At 44.6% G+C, this 18,561-nt stretch overlaps 1 protein-coding gene across 3 annotated transcripts in view; it reads left to right on the top strand.

The window, feature by feature from the left end:
- Positions 1-18,561, top strand: part of IGSF3 (immunoglobulin superfamily member 3) — a 170,474-nt gene that overhangs the window by 47,788 nt on the left and 104,125 nt on the right. For all 3 annotated transcript variants that reach the window (XM_048869324.2, XM_048869314.2, XM_048869333.2), the window contains one exon: positions 2,660-3,037. In XM_048869324.2, the coding sequence (XP_048725281.2) occupies positions 2,660-3,037 (378 nt within the window). The remainder of the gene's footprint in view (positions 1-2,659; positions 3,038-18,561) is intronic.

Below are 18,561 nucleotides of genomic sequence, written 5' to 3'. Positions count from 1 at the left end.
ACTTGTTCAGCTCCAGACAGGATCATACTCAACAGGACTTTATCTGTAATTGCTGCTCTTGTTAGCTGGGGGCTGCTCTGATGTGGGGTACTGGAACTGAGAAAAGGGAAACTTTCTCCTGGGCTCTCAATGCCTCACTCTGCTCATGCCGTGGCCGTGTAGAGGAGGAGGAAGGGAAGCCATCTGTCTGAAATCCAGATGGGTGAGGGATGGGGCAGAGGGTAAGAGAAGAGGATGGGACAGGCTTGTGGCAGACAGGAACCAAGCGGGAGAGAAGAGGGGAGGGAGAAGAGGTCTGGGGTAGATCAGGACAGATGGGGCTTGGGGAGATACTAGAGGACAGGGACGAAAGATGCCAACTGTGATACAGAGGATGACCTGGGAAGAAGTGTTTGTAAAGACTCCTTCCCTTGAGAACCTAGAATAGAACCCAAGATTCCTGAGCCCCAACATTTGTATGCCAGTGGGTTTCACAAATACTTGCTGACAACAGACTGTCATTCTCCTTTAGTGCTGGTCCACAGGTGATAATGGCCTACTACTGCTAGCAGTTACTTCTCTAGTTCAGGTGGCAGAGTACTGTGCTATGGATCTAAAGTTCCCAGTCGTGCTGGTGACCTATGTGGGGGGGTCAAAAAGTTTACAAGTGATAGAACTTGTTTTTCAATTTGTTTAAAACAAACTGACCAACCTAGGAAATTACACTTTAAAACAAACAGAACAAACAAAAGCATTGCATTAAAATAACTTTTTATAATCAAGTGATGCATTCCTAAGGAATTAGGAAGTGCCAGAATTAGGCTGCCTGTGCCACGCTAGCTTTCTCCCGTTGTGTGTATGCATAATGCATTATGATACCATTTTTAATTACGTGGTCACAAACTATTTTTTTCCTGCAAGACTTTTGTTTGGTGTTGCAATCTTTAATAAAATATGTAATATAGACTCCACAGGGCAGGGAATTGGGGTATTGGCGTCATTGGCAACAGTGTAACCTGTGCCTTGGCACCATTGGGATGGAGATACTGGCATGACTAGCAGCATAGGAGCCTTTGTGTCTGCTTTTCCTGACCCACCCCTGCTCCCGCCCCGCAGCTTCCAGTGTGCTAGATATTCCTTTCTTCCTCTTAAATCACATTATTTCATAAAGAGGAAAAAGAAACATAATTTGGAGCAGCAGTGAGCTGAGCCCAAGTTAATAGTTTGCATTGCACTCCATCTGTTCAGCTGCATGGCCTGATGGATATGCTGAGCCATTTTTCACAATTTGTTTTAGAGCTGGTAAGAACAGTCTCTTCTGGATTCGTTCCAAGGTTTCTGCTGGGAAAACTTCATATCTGGACTCTGCTGTCCTCAGGGAGGGGAGGGCTTGAGTCAATAATCCTCAGATGGCAAACTACCTCTTTCACTTGCAGTGGTTAGTTTTTGAAAAGATTACATTCTCCTCTGGAATTCAGCATTATTATTATATTTTATTTTAAAAATGGATAACATTGGCAAACATGATTATGCTGGGCTGCTTTAAATCGGCTTATTGCTGTTTTATGATCACAAGTAAACAGTAACAGGAGCCAGGGCGATTGGCCTTGCAATGTGTACATACTGCTGGTAACTCAATAACTGAGTACCCACTTTGATCGCCAAACTCCAGAACCTTGGATGTAGATGCAAACAAACCAGATTTCAGTAATTTGGAGGTTCCTGAACACCGGCCCGTTGTGGGCTGTGCTATCCATATGCCGGGGCTGCCAGGTCGTAAATAATTGGTATAAAATGCAGCAGATTGCAGTCATCCTCTCTATTCTAAACAGCCTGCAGAGATCACATGTCCCACCATGCAATGCTCCATCTTGATCCAAGCAGCAAGGAGTGACTAGCCCCAGTATGTGTCTATCACTGTGCTAAATGCTGTTATTTTTTTCTCCCCATGTCTCCTCCCCTTCTTTAAAAGGATGCTGCCAAGATAAAAACAATGCTAAAAATATCCCTCACCTATGTTAACACCTTAGATGTTTAAAACCAAAATTTAAAAATCATTATCCTAGCTTTTCACCTCCAGTGTTGTTTTTAGTTTTTGACCCAACTTGGACAGTGACCCTGGCGTGATCCATTTCACTTTCTGATCTGGTTTCTTATTGTGCTAACACAATAGTCGTGGGTCTGGGTTCTTAGCACTGCAGGAAAAGGTCTTAGTCCAAACTAAAACTTCTTTTAACGGATCTCTTAAGATGCTTTACTTTTGGTCAGCAACTGTGAAGCAGCTAGGAGGTTGCAGTGACAAAGCCCAAAGCATTTTGATTCAGACTCTTAAACAATTTTCATATCAATAGTGACTTACAGGGTGCAGGCATAAGAAAATTGCTAACTGGGGTGGGGCATAGAGTGCTGTCCAGTGATTGGCTGTCAGGACACCTGGATTCTGTTCACAGCTCAGCTCGTGGCTCCCTTTTTGATCTTGGGCAAATCACTCATCATATATGTGCCCATCTGCAAGGTTAGGGTGGTACTTAACCATCCCCTATGGCTGTCTTGAGTACTGAATGGTATCTAAGTGAAAGGGGGTGTGTGTGTATGAAGTATTAATTTGCTAAATAGCAAAGTCTGTGGACTACCTTTTAATTTTTTTGGACTAACTTTTTGCCCTTCCTCTTTTTTACAGGCATGGCCTTGGCACAGCGTCAGGTCACCGTTCAGGAAGGCCCTCTATACCGTACTGAGGGCTCCCACATCACCATCTGGTGCAAGGTCAGTGGCTACCAGGGTCCCTCAGAGCAGAATTTCCAGTGGTCCATTTACCTGCCATCTGCCCCAGAGCGGGAAGTGCAGATTATCAGCACCATGGATCCCTCCTTCCCTTACGCCATCTACACCCAGCGTGTGCGGAGTGGAGAGATCTATGTAGAGAGGGTACAGGGGGACTCTGCCCTGCTGCACATCACTTTGCTCCAGGATCGGGATGCCGGCGAGTATGAGTGCCACACACCCACCACCGACGAGAGGTACTTCGGGAGTTACAGCGCCAAGATGAAACTGATGGGTAAGGTATTTGCTTTATCTCGGTCGTCTGGAACCCAGATCACTAAGTATTGGCTTCATCCTGGGTTGACTGTACTAGAATTCATTAAGCCCCTTGTGTGGTGTCTCCCATGCATGCTGTGTCCCAAAATGCTTGAGTAAGGAGAAAATACAAGAGAAGAGAATGTATATAGTATAAATTATATGAAACAATGGTATAAAGACAGCATAAGAGAATAAATTAAGACTCCAGTAATATAACTTATAAGAGGAGAGAAACCAAGAGGCATAGACGAGGGGGAAAGGCATTTCAAATCTTGGCTGAAAGCAGGACATGGAGTAGATTTATGTGCAGAAAATAGGAAGCCTGTTCCAGATGCCAGTACAGAGAAGAGAGCTTTCATGCCAAAGGGGGGCAAAATTGTGTGGCAGGGAAGAGAGGAAGCCAGTGCTAGATAAACATAAAGGCAATCAGCCAGACAAGGTTCATGAGGTCTGCATTAAAGAGGGAAATGTTGAAATGGATCATGAAATGAACAAGGAGTGGGATGAGCTTCCTGTGGTGAGGGTGATGAGGTTGTCTTTTCCTTTGTACTAGACGAATCGGAAAGAGCTGCCTTGTTTTGGCATTTTCCTAGCACCTTTCAGAGAAAAGATCTCGGAGTTGTTTTCCAACTTTAATTAAAGCCTCTGTCAGGTTTAGGTCAGTGGTATCCCAATTTAACAAGGAGGGAGCTCAGGCATAGAGATTATGCCTTGCCTAAGGTGTCTCAGTGAATCTTAAATAGAGCTGGGAACAGACTCCAGAATGCCTGACTCCGAGTGCCATGCTGTAATCAGCTCACTATGCTCCCCGCTTTTAGAATAACTGGGTGGGATAACAACTGGGGTGCTGCTGTGGGTAGAGATTTGATCCACTCTTACCCACCCTGGGTGTATCAGAATAAGCATAGCTTTGTGGTTGGAACAGGTGGTGCGATGTCCTCTGCTAAGGAGCGTGTGGCTAGAAGCAAGGGCATCGGTGTTCTCCTTCTGACTCTGCCCTGTGACCTTGGGTAAATTCTGTGTCTCAGTCTTCCCATCTGTAAAATGAGGATAATAGTGACTTAACTCGTAGGAGCGTGCAAATCAGTTAATGTTTGTCAAGTGCTAGATATCCTGGGACAAAAAGTGCTGTAGCATGGCAAAGCATTGCTGCTTATTCACCCTACAGCTGAATGTGCAGAATTTGGCATTTTAGAGGATTTCAGCCTCAGAAAAACAACTTGGGATTGATATTTTTGGGAAATAATATAATAAGAATATAACAGTTACATATTGTCAGAGATCATGAAAACACTGCTTTGACTAGGCTTTTCTCTCTCTCCTTACAAGCTTAAATTTTTGGAGGAAAGTGTTCAAAGGTGTCTTCTGGGGAATCTTTGCAAATCAGTCTCTTTGGACAGTGCTGTCTTCTGTTTTCTGTGTACGTCTTTCCTCATTTCCTTAATGTCTAAGGAGCAGTTTTAAATAACCAAAATCTTTTTTTCATATAAGTACATCTTCCCTGGTATTTATTCCCCCACAAGAAGTCACGTTCATCTGTCTGTGACATATTTGTGACATCTCAGTTGTCACCATGTAAAACAGAGGGTTCTGACCTCTGGTGGGGATATAAATAGCAGGAGCAGATGGACTCCTAAGGAACGTAGATCTTGGTTTTTAATATAAACCGTCCCTAGAAGCTGAAGTAACAAGGGCAGAGAAATGCAGAAAATAGACTGGTTTCCAAATCATTTTGTCTCCCTCTCCCAACTCTGAGCAATCACTAGCTCTCTGAAGGCTTTTAACCCTTTAGGATTATGGATGTTAACCTGGAGTTTAACAATTTAATTCCTGAATTATTTTAAGCATTCATGAATGGGGAGAAGATGGTGGATAGGGAAGGGGACAGTGATTGGAGGGCAAGGCGGGCGGGGATATCAGGGGCTCCTGAGTCAGGAGTAGGAGAGCTAGGTGAAGGAGCAGAGTGATCCATGGGGTGGAAGAAGAATTTAGAGTAGATGCATGACTCCTGCATCTGAAATAGTGATGGAAGCAGAAAGCTGCTGGTAGGGAAGAGGGGAGTTAGCTCTTGGAGAAAGTGGAGAGCTGCACACTGGGGGCACTGCAAACTTCTGAACTAGCAAACTCTTTCCAGCAGGCCAGTCTAATGTTGTGCTGGGGCTAGGGATGGACATCTTGTGAATTGGCCAGCTTCTAGAGTTTGAAGGTGGCTAACTGGAGGAGCTGTGTCATGGAGACATGAGGGCTATCTGGTCAGGGGGAGAGGTCAATAAGAGGCTGCTAGGTGACTGCATGAAGGAAGACCAAGCCTTCTGTGCTGTTGCATGGGTGTGGAGTGGGACACCTTCTGCCTGCCAGGGTGGAAGAGAACCGGTTGCAAGTGGGTTATGGGGGTGGAAAGTAACCTCTTTGTGAAGGGGAAGGGATGTGGGTCTCCTAGGTTGGGGCAGATGGTGAAGACTCTGAGAGGTGACTTGGCCTAAGTGCTCTTTACAGACGGAGTGGAGCCAAGTACCCCCTAAGCTTGAACCTGGGCCCTCTTGCTCAGGTGGTTGGGCGTGTCATGAGGGGGATCAGAGTTCAGGTTCTGCCTGTGATGAGGGCTTCCACTTGGTGATTTATGAGAGAGGGAAGGGATGTGTTGTTGGAATACTTTGGACCTTGACAACTGGCCTTCTCTCACCTTGCTTGCCCATTAAGAAGTAGATGATAGGGGACAAATAGGAGACAAAGCTTTCATAGGCAACTGGGACTTCAAGTTGCTTTCCTACAGGAAAATGAAAAGGAGTATTTGTGGCACCTTAGAGACTAACCAATTTATTTGAGCATGAGCTTTTGAATAAATTGGTTAGTCTCTAAGGTGCCACAAGTACTCCTTTTCTTTTTGCAAAGACAGACTAACACGGCTGTTACTCTGAAACCTGTCATTATACAGGAAAATGTGGCTTGTGACTTTTTTTGTAGCGGAAGTGCACTAGCTTTGTAAAGTTGTCCCTTCCTCCCAGGGAAGCTGATAGGACCTGCCCTGAAAATCCTAGATGTGTTGCCTGCCTAACTGGTTTAGATCTGGGGCTAACAAACACTGGCTGCTTCTCTCTGCCTTCCTTTTAAACACCACTAAACAGCAGTTGCATCCCATCCTGCCTTTTGGGGAAAGCATGTTCAAATTTGCCCTGAGCTCCCTTCCTGAGGGGGGTAGTATGGGGCTCACCTACAGGAATGGAGCCAGAGGAGGAAGCTGGCAAAGTTAGCAGGTCATGTGGGGCAATCAACTGTTTCTTCTTCTGCTCAGTGGCAGTTTTTTCACCTGAAATGCAATAGTCTCTGCTCTGCAAGATGCCAGGATTCTGTTGGCTAATGTGAAAAATCCCCCTGTGAGTCAGGGCAGTGACTCCTTGTGGGTGGGTGGTTGGGGAATGCTTCTAGTTACTGGACGGCGTGAGGTTTGCAGCCAGGTTTCCTCCTCTTGGGTTCTTGTTTGCACACGTGTGTGTCCTCCGTTTCCGTTAGCCCACGCAGTAGTAAAGCATACCCGTTCAAGAAGAGCTGCTGAGCCTTGAGTGAGTTACTGTTCTCATTTTCTCCGAAGTGGAGCCAACCATTTTTCCTTTCATTCAATTATAAATTTTTAAATTCCTCATTAGGTTGAGCGGCTTTTTTTGGCAGTAGAGAGGCTGGTGAGAGAGAGAATAGAGATGCTAAAAAAATCGATGTGGGACACGTGGGGTATGGAGAGGGGCATGGGAAGGGTTTAGAAGCTGCATAGTCTGGGCTTTTGGATCGCCTAGTGCTGTTGTGGTTCATGGTAAATGGTAACTGAACAATATGTTCCTGTTAGTTACAAAAGGTGGCTCTGGGACCTGGCTATCAGGGAAGGCTCTCTGAACAGGTCTGAGGGATCTAGAGCCATCTGGCTCTGAGGTCAGGTGGGATTCTAGTGCAGCCTGCCTTAGATAGCTGCTGTTTGACTCCTTGTCAGCACAGTGACCTCTTGCTGTGCTAATGCATCCTGTTAACTGTTCCTTTTGGCCAGTGTTTTCACACTAAGCTATTGTGGTGTTTGTTCTCTCCTGCTTGGAACAGGTGCCTTGTGCTATGAAGCCAAGACACTTAATCGTTAACTGTTGGACTGATTTGGTATTTTTAAAGTCACGTCACTTGGGCTTGAAGGTTCACTTCTTCCCACATTTAATAAAAATCAGGAAATTATTTTTTTTTTGTTTTATAGCTCAATACACAGCAAGATGAGGGTTCCTCTGTGTGTATAGGGAATCTGGGGTTGGGCTCGATCCCCCTCAGCTTTGCTTGGTATTTCTTGAAGCCCACAACCTGAGGTGCTCCTAAAACACCTTGAGGTGTTTATCTTCAGGTGCTGTGAATTTATGAAAAATGGGCAGGCTGCAACACTAAATCCCAGTTCATAGAAGTTAGAGATGGGAAAAGACCTGCTAGGTCAACTGAGAAGACCCCTTGGCATATTGAAGGGAGTTCCTTGCAGAATTCAGCCGATTGCAGGCATTCTTTGCCCTGTAAAGGAACCTGGGGCCATCACGTATGAGGTTTGGTTAGCTGTATCAGGGCCCTGCCATATCCCAAGGCTTACATCAAAGGAGCTATGTGAACTCTTCATGCCTTCATCCTCTCGTTTCATCCTGATTTTTTTCTGCTCTGAAAGTGGTGGAGCTGTAGGGGCACTCTGAAGATTGTGTCTTGGTTCTGACTTTAAAAACCAAAAGCAACTGAGCACAGTTGTCTCCAATGTAGAATCTGCAATGCAAAGCCCCCGGGTATCTGGCTAGTTCATACTAAAGAGAGCTGGGACTGGGGGTGTTGGTGACCTCTCCTTTCTGGGAGACTGGGCAGATTTAGTTGGAAATTTAGCAGGGTTGGAATAGGGCTAACTAGAATTTGGTGGCCCCCCCCCACACGCTTTCTTAACCCAGCTATACCCCCAACTCATTGATTTTGTTCCTGCCCAGCCAGTCCAGTCTAAGTAAGCCTAGCTCACCTTGTGCAGACTGGCACTTAATCTGTATTCTGTGCCAAGCTCCTCCTGGCCAACAAGCATCAAAGCCAATACCTTTCCTCTTGCTGCTCTCAGTCTTCACCCACTTCCCATGCTGGGCTGTGTGTGTGATGTCTCCTCCTCTTTACAGCTCAGTCAGCTGTTGGCGTCTCTGCAGTCCCCGCATTCTCCTCGTGACTTGGCCCTAGGGGCAGCAAGCTGACTCAGTTACATCACTGCACCCGCGAGGGCTGCCCAGTTGCTGTGGTTTCTCTGTTGTCTTTCGCAGGTCACAGTATGACACTGAGAGGTGTCCTGAGAGGGCAAAGGTGTGGAGGAACCAGACCTTTGCAGCATTTATATTGCTACTCCTTTTCCTGTTGGCTCCTTCTCCAGCTGTAGTAACAAGCCACCCGGCTGAGAGAAACACTCTGCCTGCTGCTCTCTTTTCCTGAAGTCCTAGCATGACTGACGCGGTTGGGATGTGGGTGAGGGGGACGGCATATGTCTTCTCCACTGAATCCTAAATCTGGCCTCCTGGAAGCAGGCAAAGGAGCAGAAGTAATGAGCTGTGAGGCACGGTGGCCCTGCAGCCTGGTATTCCGCCTTGCTACACAGCCGCTGTGCCTGGCGTGGCGTTTCCTACGAACACTGCACCCACGGCCAACAGATCTACTGTCCTTCCTCCCCTGACTGAAATCCAACGCACTTGGGCTCGTCTGTTGGTGTCGCTCCCTTTAGGATTCTCATTGGGTGTGACCAGCATTTAGTAATGTATCAAACATGGCAGGTAGCTGGGTGTTTTCCATACAGGACATAGGACAGATGGGACTTGATTAGGGAACTGTGGGGGATGTATCGCTTCAGCTGATGAAAACATATTTTAAAAATCTGTCTTATTTTAAAGATTTATGCCTGCCTGCCCCATCCAGACTGAGACAGACCTGTGTATGGGGGCCCCAGGACTCAAATAAGAGGTGTGCCGTGAAGCAGGATTAAGGTGCATTGACTGAGCTGGGAATAGGGGGGAAACACTTTTTACATCTCCTTGCATTTTGCATGGATCTAGCATTTCCCTCCGTATTGATCACTAAAAACATCTGTAGTCCAGTTTTAGACAGAAGGGAGTTGGCCTCTTTCCTTGGCCTGGGATGCAAGTTCTTCACACAGAGAGCAAAGTGAAAGTGGGGTTAGGGATGGGAGGAATGTGTTGTGGCAGAGGAGAGAGAGGAAGAGAACACATCTGTCTGCGATGGATTTCTCACCATCCTCTACATGGTCCCTCCTCAAGAAATGCAACCATGGACAATCTCTGCTCAAAGCAGAAGGAAAAATTATGCCTTTCCCTTGAATTCCTGCTTCATATCTCCTGGCTTCTCATTATCATGTGGCTGAGCAATCACTGTGCTCTAATGGGTCTTGTGGCCTTGTGTAGCTCTTATTTTATTCTGTCAGCTGGAGCACAGGTGGCTTCATTCCAGGGGGATTTAGAGGTTGGAGAGGACTGTAACACAGACTGGTAATGATGGGGGAGCATGGTGTGCAGTTTAGGACAGGAATGGTTCCTGCAGGCTTTTTAAAAGCTGCCTTTCCCCCAAGAAAGGAGTTTGTCCCGCGTGTGCAGGTGAGAGGCAGATGCCTGGGGAGGCAGTGCAATTGGCTCCAGCGCTACGACACAAATATTGCTGAGCTTGTGACAATTAGCTATTTAAAGTGAAAGCTGTAAAATGGCACAAAATGAGACCTCAGCCAGGCTAATACAATGGAGGCTTTTTCCTCCAGCCCTCTCTCCCCCCCAGTCCTCTTTGTTTTTTGGTACTAGGGTGGGCAGGGGACTGTGTTCTAAAAAAACCTCTATCTAAGGGCTATGTCTACATTACAGCAGCACAGCTGCCCCGCTCTAAGCCGATGGGAGAGAGTTCTTCTGTTGGTTTAACTCCTGCCAGGGCCATCCTTAGGATTTATGGGGCCCTGTGCAATATTATTAAACTGATGCCCCTGTGCCCGATGGCAGCCCGGGCTCGCATGCGTATTTTAGATAAGGGTGGTCTTTTGAAGGATTTATTTTAAAAACTATGTCTGAAGATCCAAGCGTTTAAGGCTAAAGATGAATACTCACATTGTGCATCTAAAAATCTATGCAAGGATTTTTTTAGAGATGTGATTTTATAATCTTCAGCAACACACTAATGAAATATTTTAAAGCAAATTTTAAACTAAGGTCCTGTAGACTAACATGTTCTGAATAAATATTACAGTAATTCACAACTGTTTTGTCAGTAAATTCAGAAACTGACAGTATATACCTGTTTCAGAGTAACAGCCGTGTTAGTCTGTATTCGCAAAAAGAAAAGGAGTACTTGTGGCACCTTAGAGACTAACCAATTTATTTGAGCATGAGCTTTCGTGAGCTACAGCTCACTTCATCGGATGCATACTGTGGAAACTACAGAAGACATTATATACACAGAGACCATGAAACAATACCTTCTCCCACCCCACCAGCAGGAGAGTGGGGTGGGAGGAGGTATTGTTTCATGGTCTCTGTGTATATAATGTCTTCTGTAGTTTCCACAGTATGCATCCGATGAAGTGAGCTGTAGCTCACGAAAGCTCATGCTCAAATAAATTGGTTAGTCTCTAAGGTGCCACAAGTACTCCTTTTCTTTTTGAATATATACCTGGGGGTTGGCAAATGCATTTTAAATGGCTCCATTACCACTTGAATTGCTCTTTAATAGTTTCAATGTTGTGCTAATAGGTCTGGAAGGCTTTTTCACTTTTAAGAACTAGATCCCCTCTAGAGGAAGACTCACCAGCCTGCAGCAGCCAGCTGTGGTGGGAGCCTGCAGGAAGGGTCAGATTAGAACAGTGATAGGAAGAGGCGGCAGGAAGGGTCAGATTAGAACAGTGATAGGAAGAGGCGGGGAGAAGTGTGGACACTAAGACCCAGGGGTGCCCCAAATTTTCGGGTGCCTAAGCAGCTGTGTATGCTGCATATGCCTAAGGATGGCCCTGACTCCTGCCTCCCCAAGAGGCTGTAGCTATGTTGGCAGGAGAAGCTATCTCCTGCTGACATACCGCTGTCCACACCAGCGTTTAGTTCGGTGTAATTTACGTCGCTCAGGGTGTGGATTATTCACACCCTGGAGTGACGTAAATTATACCGAAGTAATTTGTAGTATAGACAGAGCCTCCATACAGAAGGGAAGAATAAAAGGATCCTAGACTTCAGTTTAACAGAATTTTGGGCTGTCCTGATTACTTCAGTTTGACTATCCCAACACACCCAGGTGTGGTTCTTCAGGCAAAGCAGCCTATCGGTAAGAGGCAGGTCCAGAATTGCTTCTCATCTGGCTAGAATTTCTGCTTTCCAGGGGATAGTGAGCTCTCTAGGTCACTTTGCTCATTGAGCTATATATGTTGCTCCACAGCAGTGTGAGTTGCTAGTCCCCTCAGAGTTGCAGCATCCTGTGCTCTCAGACTCCCTTATAATTGGTCTAATAAAATATCTACTGTAATGTATCAATTTACATGGCCCCTGTCATCCTGGTATTAGAGCTCTGGGAACTTTCTTTGCTCTCCTCTAGTCCTCGGAGTCTGTTTTTTTTTCTTCTTTGTCATCCTTTCCTTGTATCCATGCCAAGATCTTTTTGCAACCACCCCTCCTTTACAGAATCCTACTGTGTTTTAGTCGTTTGGTAAATACATCTGACATGCCACCCTCATCTTTTGTCCCTGTTTTTTCTGAGTCTAGAAAAGATGAGAGGTGGCATACATCAAATGGGTTTACGTCTCAACTGCAGTGGGTTCAGTTGTGAGAATCATCTCACCAAAGGAGGGCTCTTGGTCTGATTCTGGCACTTTAGTGGAGGAAGCTGGGGTTCAAGGCTCTTGGGTTCCGTTCCGGTCTCTGCCATTGACTTGCTACATGACCTTGGGTAAATCACTTGTCATCTGTCACGGTTTCCTCATCAGTAAATTGGGGATAATACCCTACAGGTGTGTTACAAGGACTTGAACTAAATATTTGTAGAGTGGCTTTGGATCCTCAAGTGAAAGGTGTTAGAAGAAGCAAAAATATTAAGTTTCTGCTGTGTCTAATAAATCACATTGAATGGAGAGTCACTTCTTGTCCTACTTGCCTGTTTCCCAGTTTCTTGAAACTGTTGTGTAGCCACTTAAGAACATCTTCTAATATTTTCTAAAATTATTAGGGCAATAGGAATTGCTATTCTGAATCAGATAAGTGGTCCAGATAGTCCAGTATCTTGTCTGCAAGAGTGATCAGTACTGGATGCTTTAGAGGAGGGTACAAGAAACCCCAAAGTGGACAACAGTGGATTAACGTAACTCTCTAGAAAAGGATGTTTCCTCCTCGTCCCAATCATTTAGATGTCTGATGCTCTGAAGCAAGAGGGTTCATATCCCTTCGGAACTTTAAAAAAAAAAAAAATCCGGTTGCCATAACTGGATGTTCAGTATCTTTTGAAATGGCTGATCGTTTTTAATCCTGCTAAGCTCTTTAATTATACCCTGCTGCAATGAGTTCCATAGATTAATTGTGCATTGTGTGTGGTTTTTTAAAGTACTTCCTTTCAGCTTTACACTGGAAGGTATCTCTTTCAATTGAATATCCCTTTGCTCTTTTATTATGAGAGAAGGTAAATAGGAGCATCTGACCTACCTTCTCTGCTTCATTCATTTTGCATATCTTTATTATGCACCTATTATTCATCTCCTGTTTAAACAGTCTGTTGTTCACCTTTTGTTGCAGTATGCCATGTGCTATTCTATCAGATTGGAATTACATACCTGACTTTATTATTATTGTAGGATTTGACATCCCTCCTCTACCCCAACATATACACAGGAAACTAAGCAAGTTGCAGAGCCTCAGCTAGAACGTGTTCCTAATGGCAAATAGTCTGAAAGCAGGAGGGGGCTGGTGGTATGACCTCTTCAGTGTGGGGATCTCCATTGTGGAACTAATCTATTTTTGTCCTTCCGCCACCCCAGTGAACCTGGAGTTACAGTCCTTTACAGCACATTATAAAGTTCCATTTATTTTCCTGGATTCTTCCTGATGCGGGTAGGGCTAATTTTTAATTTTAGCTGACATGTGGAGTGGGTTTTTAATGTTATGATCTTTGGATTTTTTTGAGTGAATCTCTATACTTTTTTTCATTTCTGTAGTAGTTAGGTGCATTTTTAGAAATTAATAAAAGATTTTCAGGTTACACTCCCCTCCAAACATAATTTAGTCTTTATAACAAGCCCTCTGCCAGTTTGTACTTGCTTGATTTGTGATGCTTTTTACCTGACATGGGGAGGAAAATCAAGACCCAAATGCTGGACTTGACTCTAAAGTTCAGGACTTGTCATGTTTGTGGCTTTTTGCATGTCTGTTAGTTTGGATAGTGAAACCAGACTGGTCAGTTCAAACATACCTCTTTGACACTAAAATAATCTCGTCCGCATGATGCTGTTTTCACAAGCATCAGTTTGAACTCGGTCACTGCTTCCACTAATGCTTGACTCTTGCAAGCAGCTCATAGCTCCCTGCAGGTGTCCGTGCTGCTAATGGCCTGTTGGGAACATCAACTAGCTTTTCTTTCATGCCCTCTGCCTTACAAGTGTCAGTTCAGAGGGACTATACAGTCTGCTGGCTGCAGCCTTGCACTGACCTTTGTTCTGGAGCGGAAGTAGCAGTTGGATCAGCCACCTTGCCTGCTCCCTCTGCTTTGCTGATTGAATCTTCCCTCTTTAATCTCTCATGCGCCACGGCTCTGCATATACCTCTTTTAATAGGAGTCCTCATGTAGTAAATACGTTTTAGTGTATACACCATCTTCCATGCACTAAAAGTTCCATGCTGCCCTTTGACACACGCTTGTTTGAAATGCTCAGAGCACACTGCAGAACTTTGTGTATGTGCGTGTGTGCGGTAGCAGGGTCCATGTGGCCACCTAGTGCAGAGCAAGCTAGTGTGCTGTACGTTCACACCCTGTCTTGCTGCATGTGAAGTGTCAGTGTCGATAAACCCTTTGATTGCTTCGAACCACAGCACTGATCCTTTTATCCTTCCCAGGTAGGTGAATTGAGTTCCGGACATGAGGGGCTCTTTCAGATGAAGCCCCGTTTGCTATATGCAGGAAACTTTTTTGTGCAGCACTCTAACGGTTGTAAAGGTCTTTGAGATGGAATATGCTATATAACAATAAAAAGAGTGAGAGAGAGGAGCCAGGATTGGAAAGACTGGGCTAGCAGGTGGTGGGGTGAGTGAGCCCTAATGTTGAGATTGAACAGAGTTTGGTACGTGCGTCCAAGTCCCTTTTTGTAAAGATGTTCCAGACATCAGAGGGAAGCTGGCAGAGAGAAAGCATTTAAGTCCCTTTTCTTGAACTTCCTGCAGCCATAGCTGCATTGCCAAAGGGCAGGAGAGAAGCATCCATCTCTTCTGCTTCTGTGTCTCCCTGTGACACATGCAATGGGAGTTGATTGGTCAAAGCAGCTTGGCAACTCTTCTGCCTTGGGACCTGTTTTTTGACTTGCTGACAGACCCTGTTGGTGTTTCTGAATGCTTTGCTGGAATAATGAGTGGCAGGGGAGAGCAGTTTCTCTGCTTCTGTACTTCAAAAGAGTCTCTCAGCATTAAGTGGGGAAAGTGATAACTGTGAGCACAGCTGCTAACATATGGCACCCGTCCCCTGCCTTAGCAATTGCTCAGTGAACTCTGAAAGTGAAATACAGTCCCTGCAGCTCCAGCCAGATGCAGCTCTGAGAAATTCTATAATGGAGCAGGCCATTATTCTTTTACCAGCAAAAATTTCACGTTTCACATCTCCCATTTTCCTGCTGCCTCTCTTGGGGATGTTTTGCTACGTTTCTGCCCTCCCCCTGCTCTTTTTTAATTCATTTTCCCTGTAGTATTCCTTCCTTCTTTCTCCATCTCCAGTCTTAAGTTTGGGTTTTCTGCGTCTGTCTGTCTCTGTCTGCTCCTTAGAGGCAGGGGCAGCTGTTTTTGCTGCTGATGCCAGTGCTATTCTTTGCCAGCCCTGAGGCACAAAATAAGTCTGATCCCCTCCCCATGTGAAGGAAGAACCAAGTCCCAGCATAGCAGGAGAAGAAGTTCAATACCCATTGTAAAACCAGCCTGCTTCTGTCTCTGCTTGTGTATACCTTTTTGGTCACCAATCAGTGTTCCCTCTCAATAGTGACTACAGTTTTGCTGTCTTTTTTTTTTTAAAGGGGCACCATGTAAACTATAGAATACTTGCAGCAACAAATAATTCTAACCATGTTTCTAATAATGCATCGGATTGTGTGGTTTTTTTGTTTTTGTTTTTTAAATCTAATGTACTTTTCAGATTGATGCTGTTTGTACTGTTTCCACATTACTCAGACTTGGAGATCCAACTTAAATGGTTTCAGAGTAACAGCCGTGTTAGTCTGTATTCGCAAAAAGAAAAGGAGTACTTGTGGCACCTTAGAGACGAACCAATTTATTTGAGCATAAGCTTTCGTGAGCTACAGCTCACTTCATCGGATGCATACTGTGGAAACTGCAGAAGACATTATATACACAGACACCATGAAACAATACCTCCTCCCACCCCACTCTCCTGCTGGTAATAGTTTATCTAAAGTGATCACTCTCCTTACAATGTGTATGATAATCAAGTTGGGCCATTTCCAGCACAAATCCAAGTTTAACCAGAATGTCGGAGGGGGGGGGGTTAGGAAAAAACAAGGGGAAATAGGCTACCTTGCATAATGACTCAGCCACTCCCAGTCTCTATTTAATCCTAAATTAATAGTATCCAATTTGCAAATGAATTCCAATTCAACAGTTTCTCGCTGGAGTCTGGATTTGAAGTTTTTTTGTTGTAAGATAGCGACCTTCATGTCTGTAATTGCGTGACCAGAGAGATTGAAGTGTTCTCCGACTGGTTTATGAATGTTATAATTCTTGACATCTGATTTGTGTGCATTTATTCTTTTACGTAGAGACTGTCCAGTTTGACCAATGTACATGGCAGAGGTGCATTGCTGGCACATGATGGCATATATCACATTGGTGGATGTGCAGGTGAACGAGCCTCTGATAGTGTGGCTGCTGTTATTAGGCCCTGTGATGGTGTCCCCTGAATAGATATGTGGGCACAGTTGGCAACGGGCTTTGTTGCAAGGATAGGTTCCTGGGTTAGTGGTTCTGTTATGTGGTATGTGGTTGTTGGTGAGTATTTGCTTCAGGTTGGGGGGCTATCTGTAGGCAAGGAGTGGCCTGTCTCCCAAGATTTGTGAGAGTGTTGGGTCATCCTTCAGGATAGGTTGTAGATCCTTGATAACACGTTGGAGGGGTTTTAGTTGGGGGCTGAAAGTGACGGCTAGTGGCGTTCTGTTATTTTCTTTGTTAGGCCTGTCCTGTCGTAGGTGACTTCTGGGAACTCTTCTGGCTCTATCAATCTGTTTCTTCACTTCCGCAGGTGGGTATTGTAGTTGTAAGAATGCTTGATAGAGATCTTGTAGGTGTTTGTCTCTGTCTGAGAGGTTGGAGCAAATGCGGTTGTATCGCAGAGCTTGGCTGTAGACGATGGATCGTGTGGTGTGGTCAGGGTGAAAGCTGGAGGCATGTAGGTAGGAATAACGGTCACATAAACACCACCCTATACCGGAAACCTACTGATCCTAGGAGAGGAGGTGTTCAGAAAGAAACCTTGACCTGAATTAGTAGTGAGTTGCCTTGTGGTTTTGAGGGGCTGGGAGGAGACATTTTTCCATTTTGATACTGGGGCTGGCCAGTCAGCTTAGTCGCTATAACAGTTTTACAATCTTTATCTGATATAGGTTTAAGAGGATTTCCCTGGGTATGGTGGATTATTATAAGTCGGCAAGCAGTCTCCAGCTGATATTCCTTCAGAAAGTATTTATTTTAAGAGGGTTTAACTGTATTTAATTTTTTTTGCATTGGCTATAAGTAAATTGTTTACACTATTTAAAAAAATAGAATCTGGATAAAAATGAAGGTATTATGGCTTTCTAGTCTGCTCTTAAGGGAGGGGAAGAGGTATCTGGGGTAGACCAAAGAAAGTAAAGCAGCAATGTGGATAAATGTAACCTCATTTCACAAAATGCTGACTAGTCATACTGTCAACCCATCCGTTGATAAGTTGGAGGTATTGTGGAAGGGAGTATTTCAAGAAAATCTCAAGTGCTGCATAATGTTTCAGTAGGCGTGTCCCCTCCCATAATTCACTAGTGAACTAATGACCCAGCATAGTGTTAGAAGCGCTAGGCTGCTGCAGGCTCCATCTTTTGATGAAATGTGAAGCTGAAGTACTCTGGCCACTTAGCGGATGGTTAGTAATAACATGGTGCATTTTTTAAGAATAGGGGTTGTTAACTGTAGTATTTTGGCCAAGTGCCATTATTTTTTCCCCAAACTTCTCACTATGGTATTCTTTACTTACACTCCTCAGTTTGTTGTTCTGCAGTGTTACCATACACTGAAACAGCTGTCCTGCCACATTCCATCTCAGACATGGTTGCATTTCAGTGGTGCGTTGTGTGTGCGCATACACAAGGACAGAGTATATGTTTGTAAAAGTGCTTTCGGATATTTTAGAGTATCTTTCATCTTGAAAGGTGATGGTACTCACTGTTCACCTCTAACCCTTTTTAAGGCTTTCATGCCACCTACACCGTCCACATAAAACAAAGGAAGACAAGCCAGGCTGTATTCAGAAAGTTGAAGGAAAGATTGTTCAAATGTATCTTTTTTTTCAAACCATACAAAGGACTTCGAATGCTGCTTCCTTGGTCTTTCTCTACTAAATTTCCTTTAACAGTGTTCCCAGGGTTCCTTATATTTCAGGATGTCTGAGGGCAAGAAGCCCAAAGCATGACCTTATTTATCTTTCAGATCTGTTTTCCAAGAGCACATAACTTGCTGTGTGTCTATAAGAAACAACTTCACATTGCCCCTGTCTTATTCCTCCTCCCCTTCTTCAATGTACTTTAATAAAGAAAAACTGCCTTAGGGATATAAACAAACATAAATAACACCTACTAGCTTAGCATGACTCTTCTGCTGTTCAGAACTGTTCTTGAACATTGACCTGTCGCCTGTGAAATATTGCAAGTCCTTAGCATGTTGGCCTAATGACAGTAGAATAACCACTCTACCTGTTCTAGTCACCTAAGGGAGAATTTTCTAGGGGTGGGCAGGAGAGGGCAAGAGGATAGAATTAGGACTAAAGGGATGAAATTGAACAAAAACAGCCATACTGAATGCTTGGGGGGAAAATCTCATAATGATGCAAATCTGAGACTGTAAACTAGTCTTGCAAAGTCAAGTGATGGAGCATCTATTGCTTTAAAACTGAACTGGACCTCTCAACAGAACAGTCCGCTACTGGCTGAGTTAGAGCAATCCATTACCTTTTTCCTTTCTGCAGTGTCTGCCCCACCTCTAGTTCCTCTGATTTTATTTA

Source organism: Caretta caretta, chromosome 1 (genome assembly GCF_965140235.1).
Source record: "Caretta caretta isolate rCarCar2 chromosome 1, rCarCar1.hap1, whole genome shotgun sequence".
NCBI classification, from domain to species: domain Eukaryota; kingdom Metazoa; phylum Chordata; order Testudines; family Cheloniidae; genus Caretta; species Caretta caretta.
The sequence above is the reverse complement of the archived record's forward strand: the minus strand, read 5'-3'. Positions and strand labels throughout refer to the sequence as shown.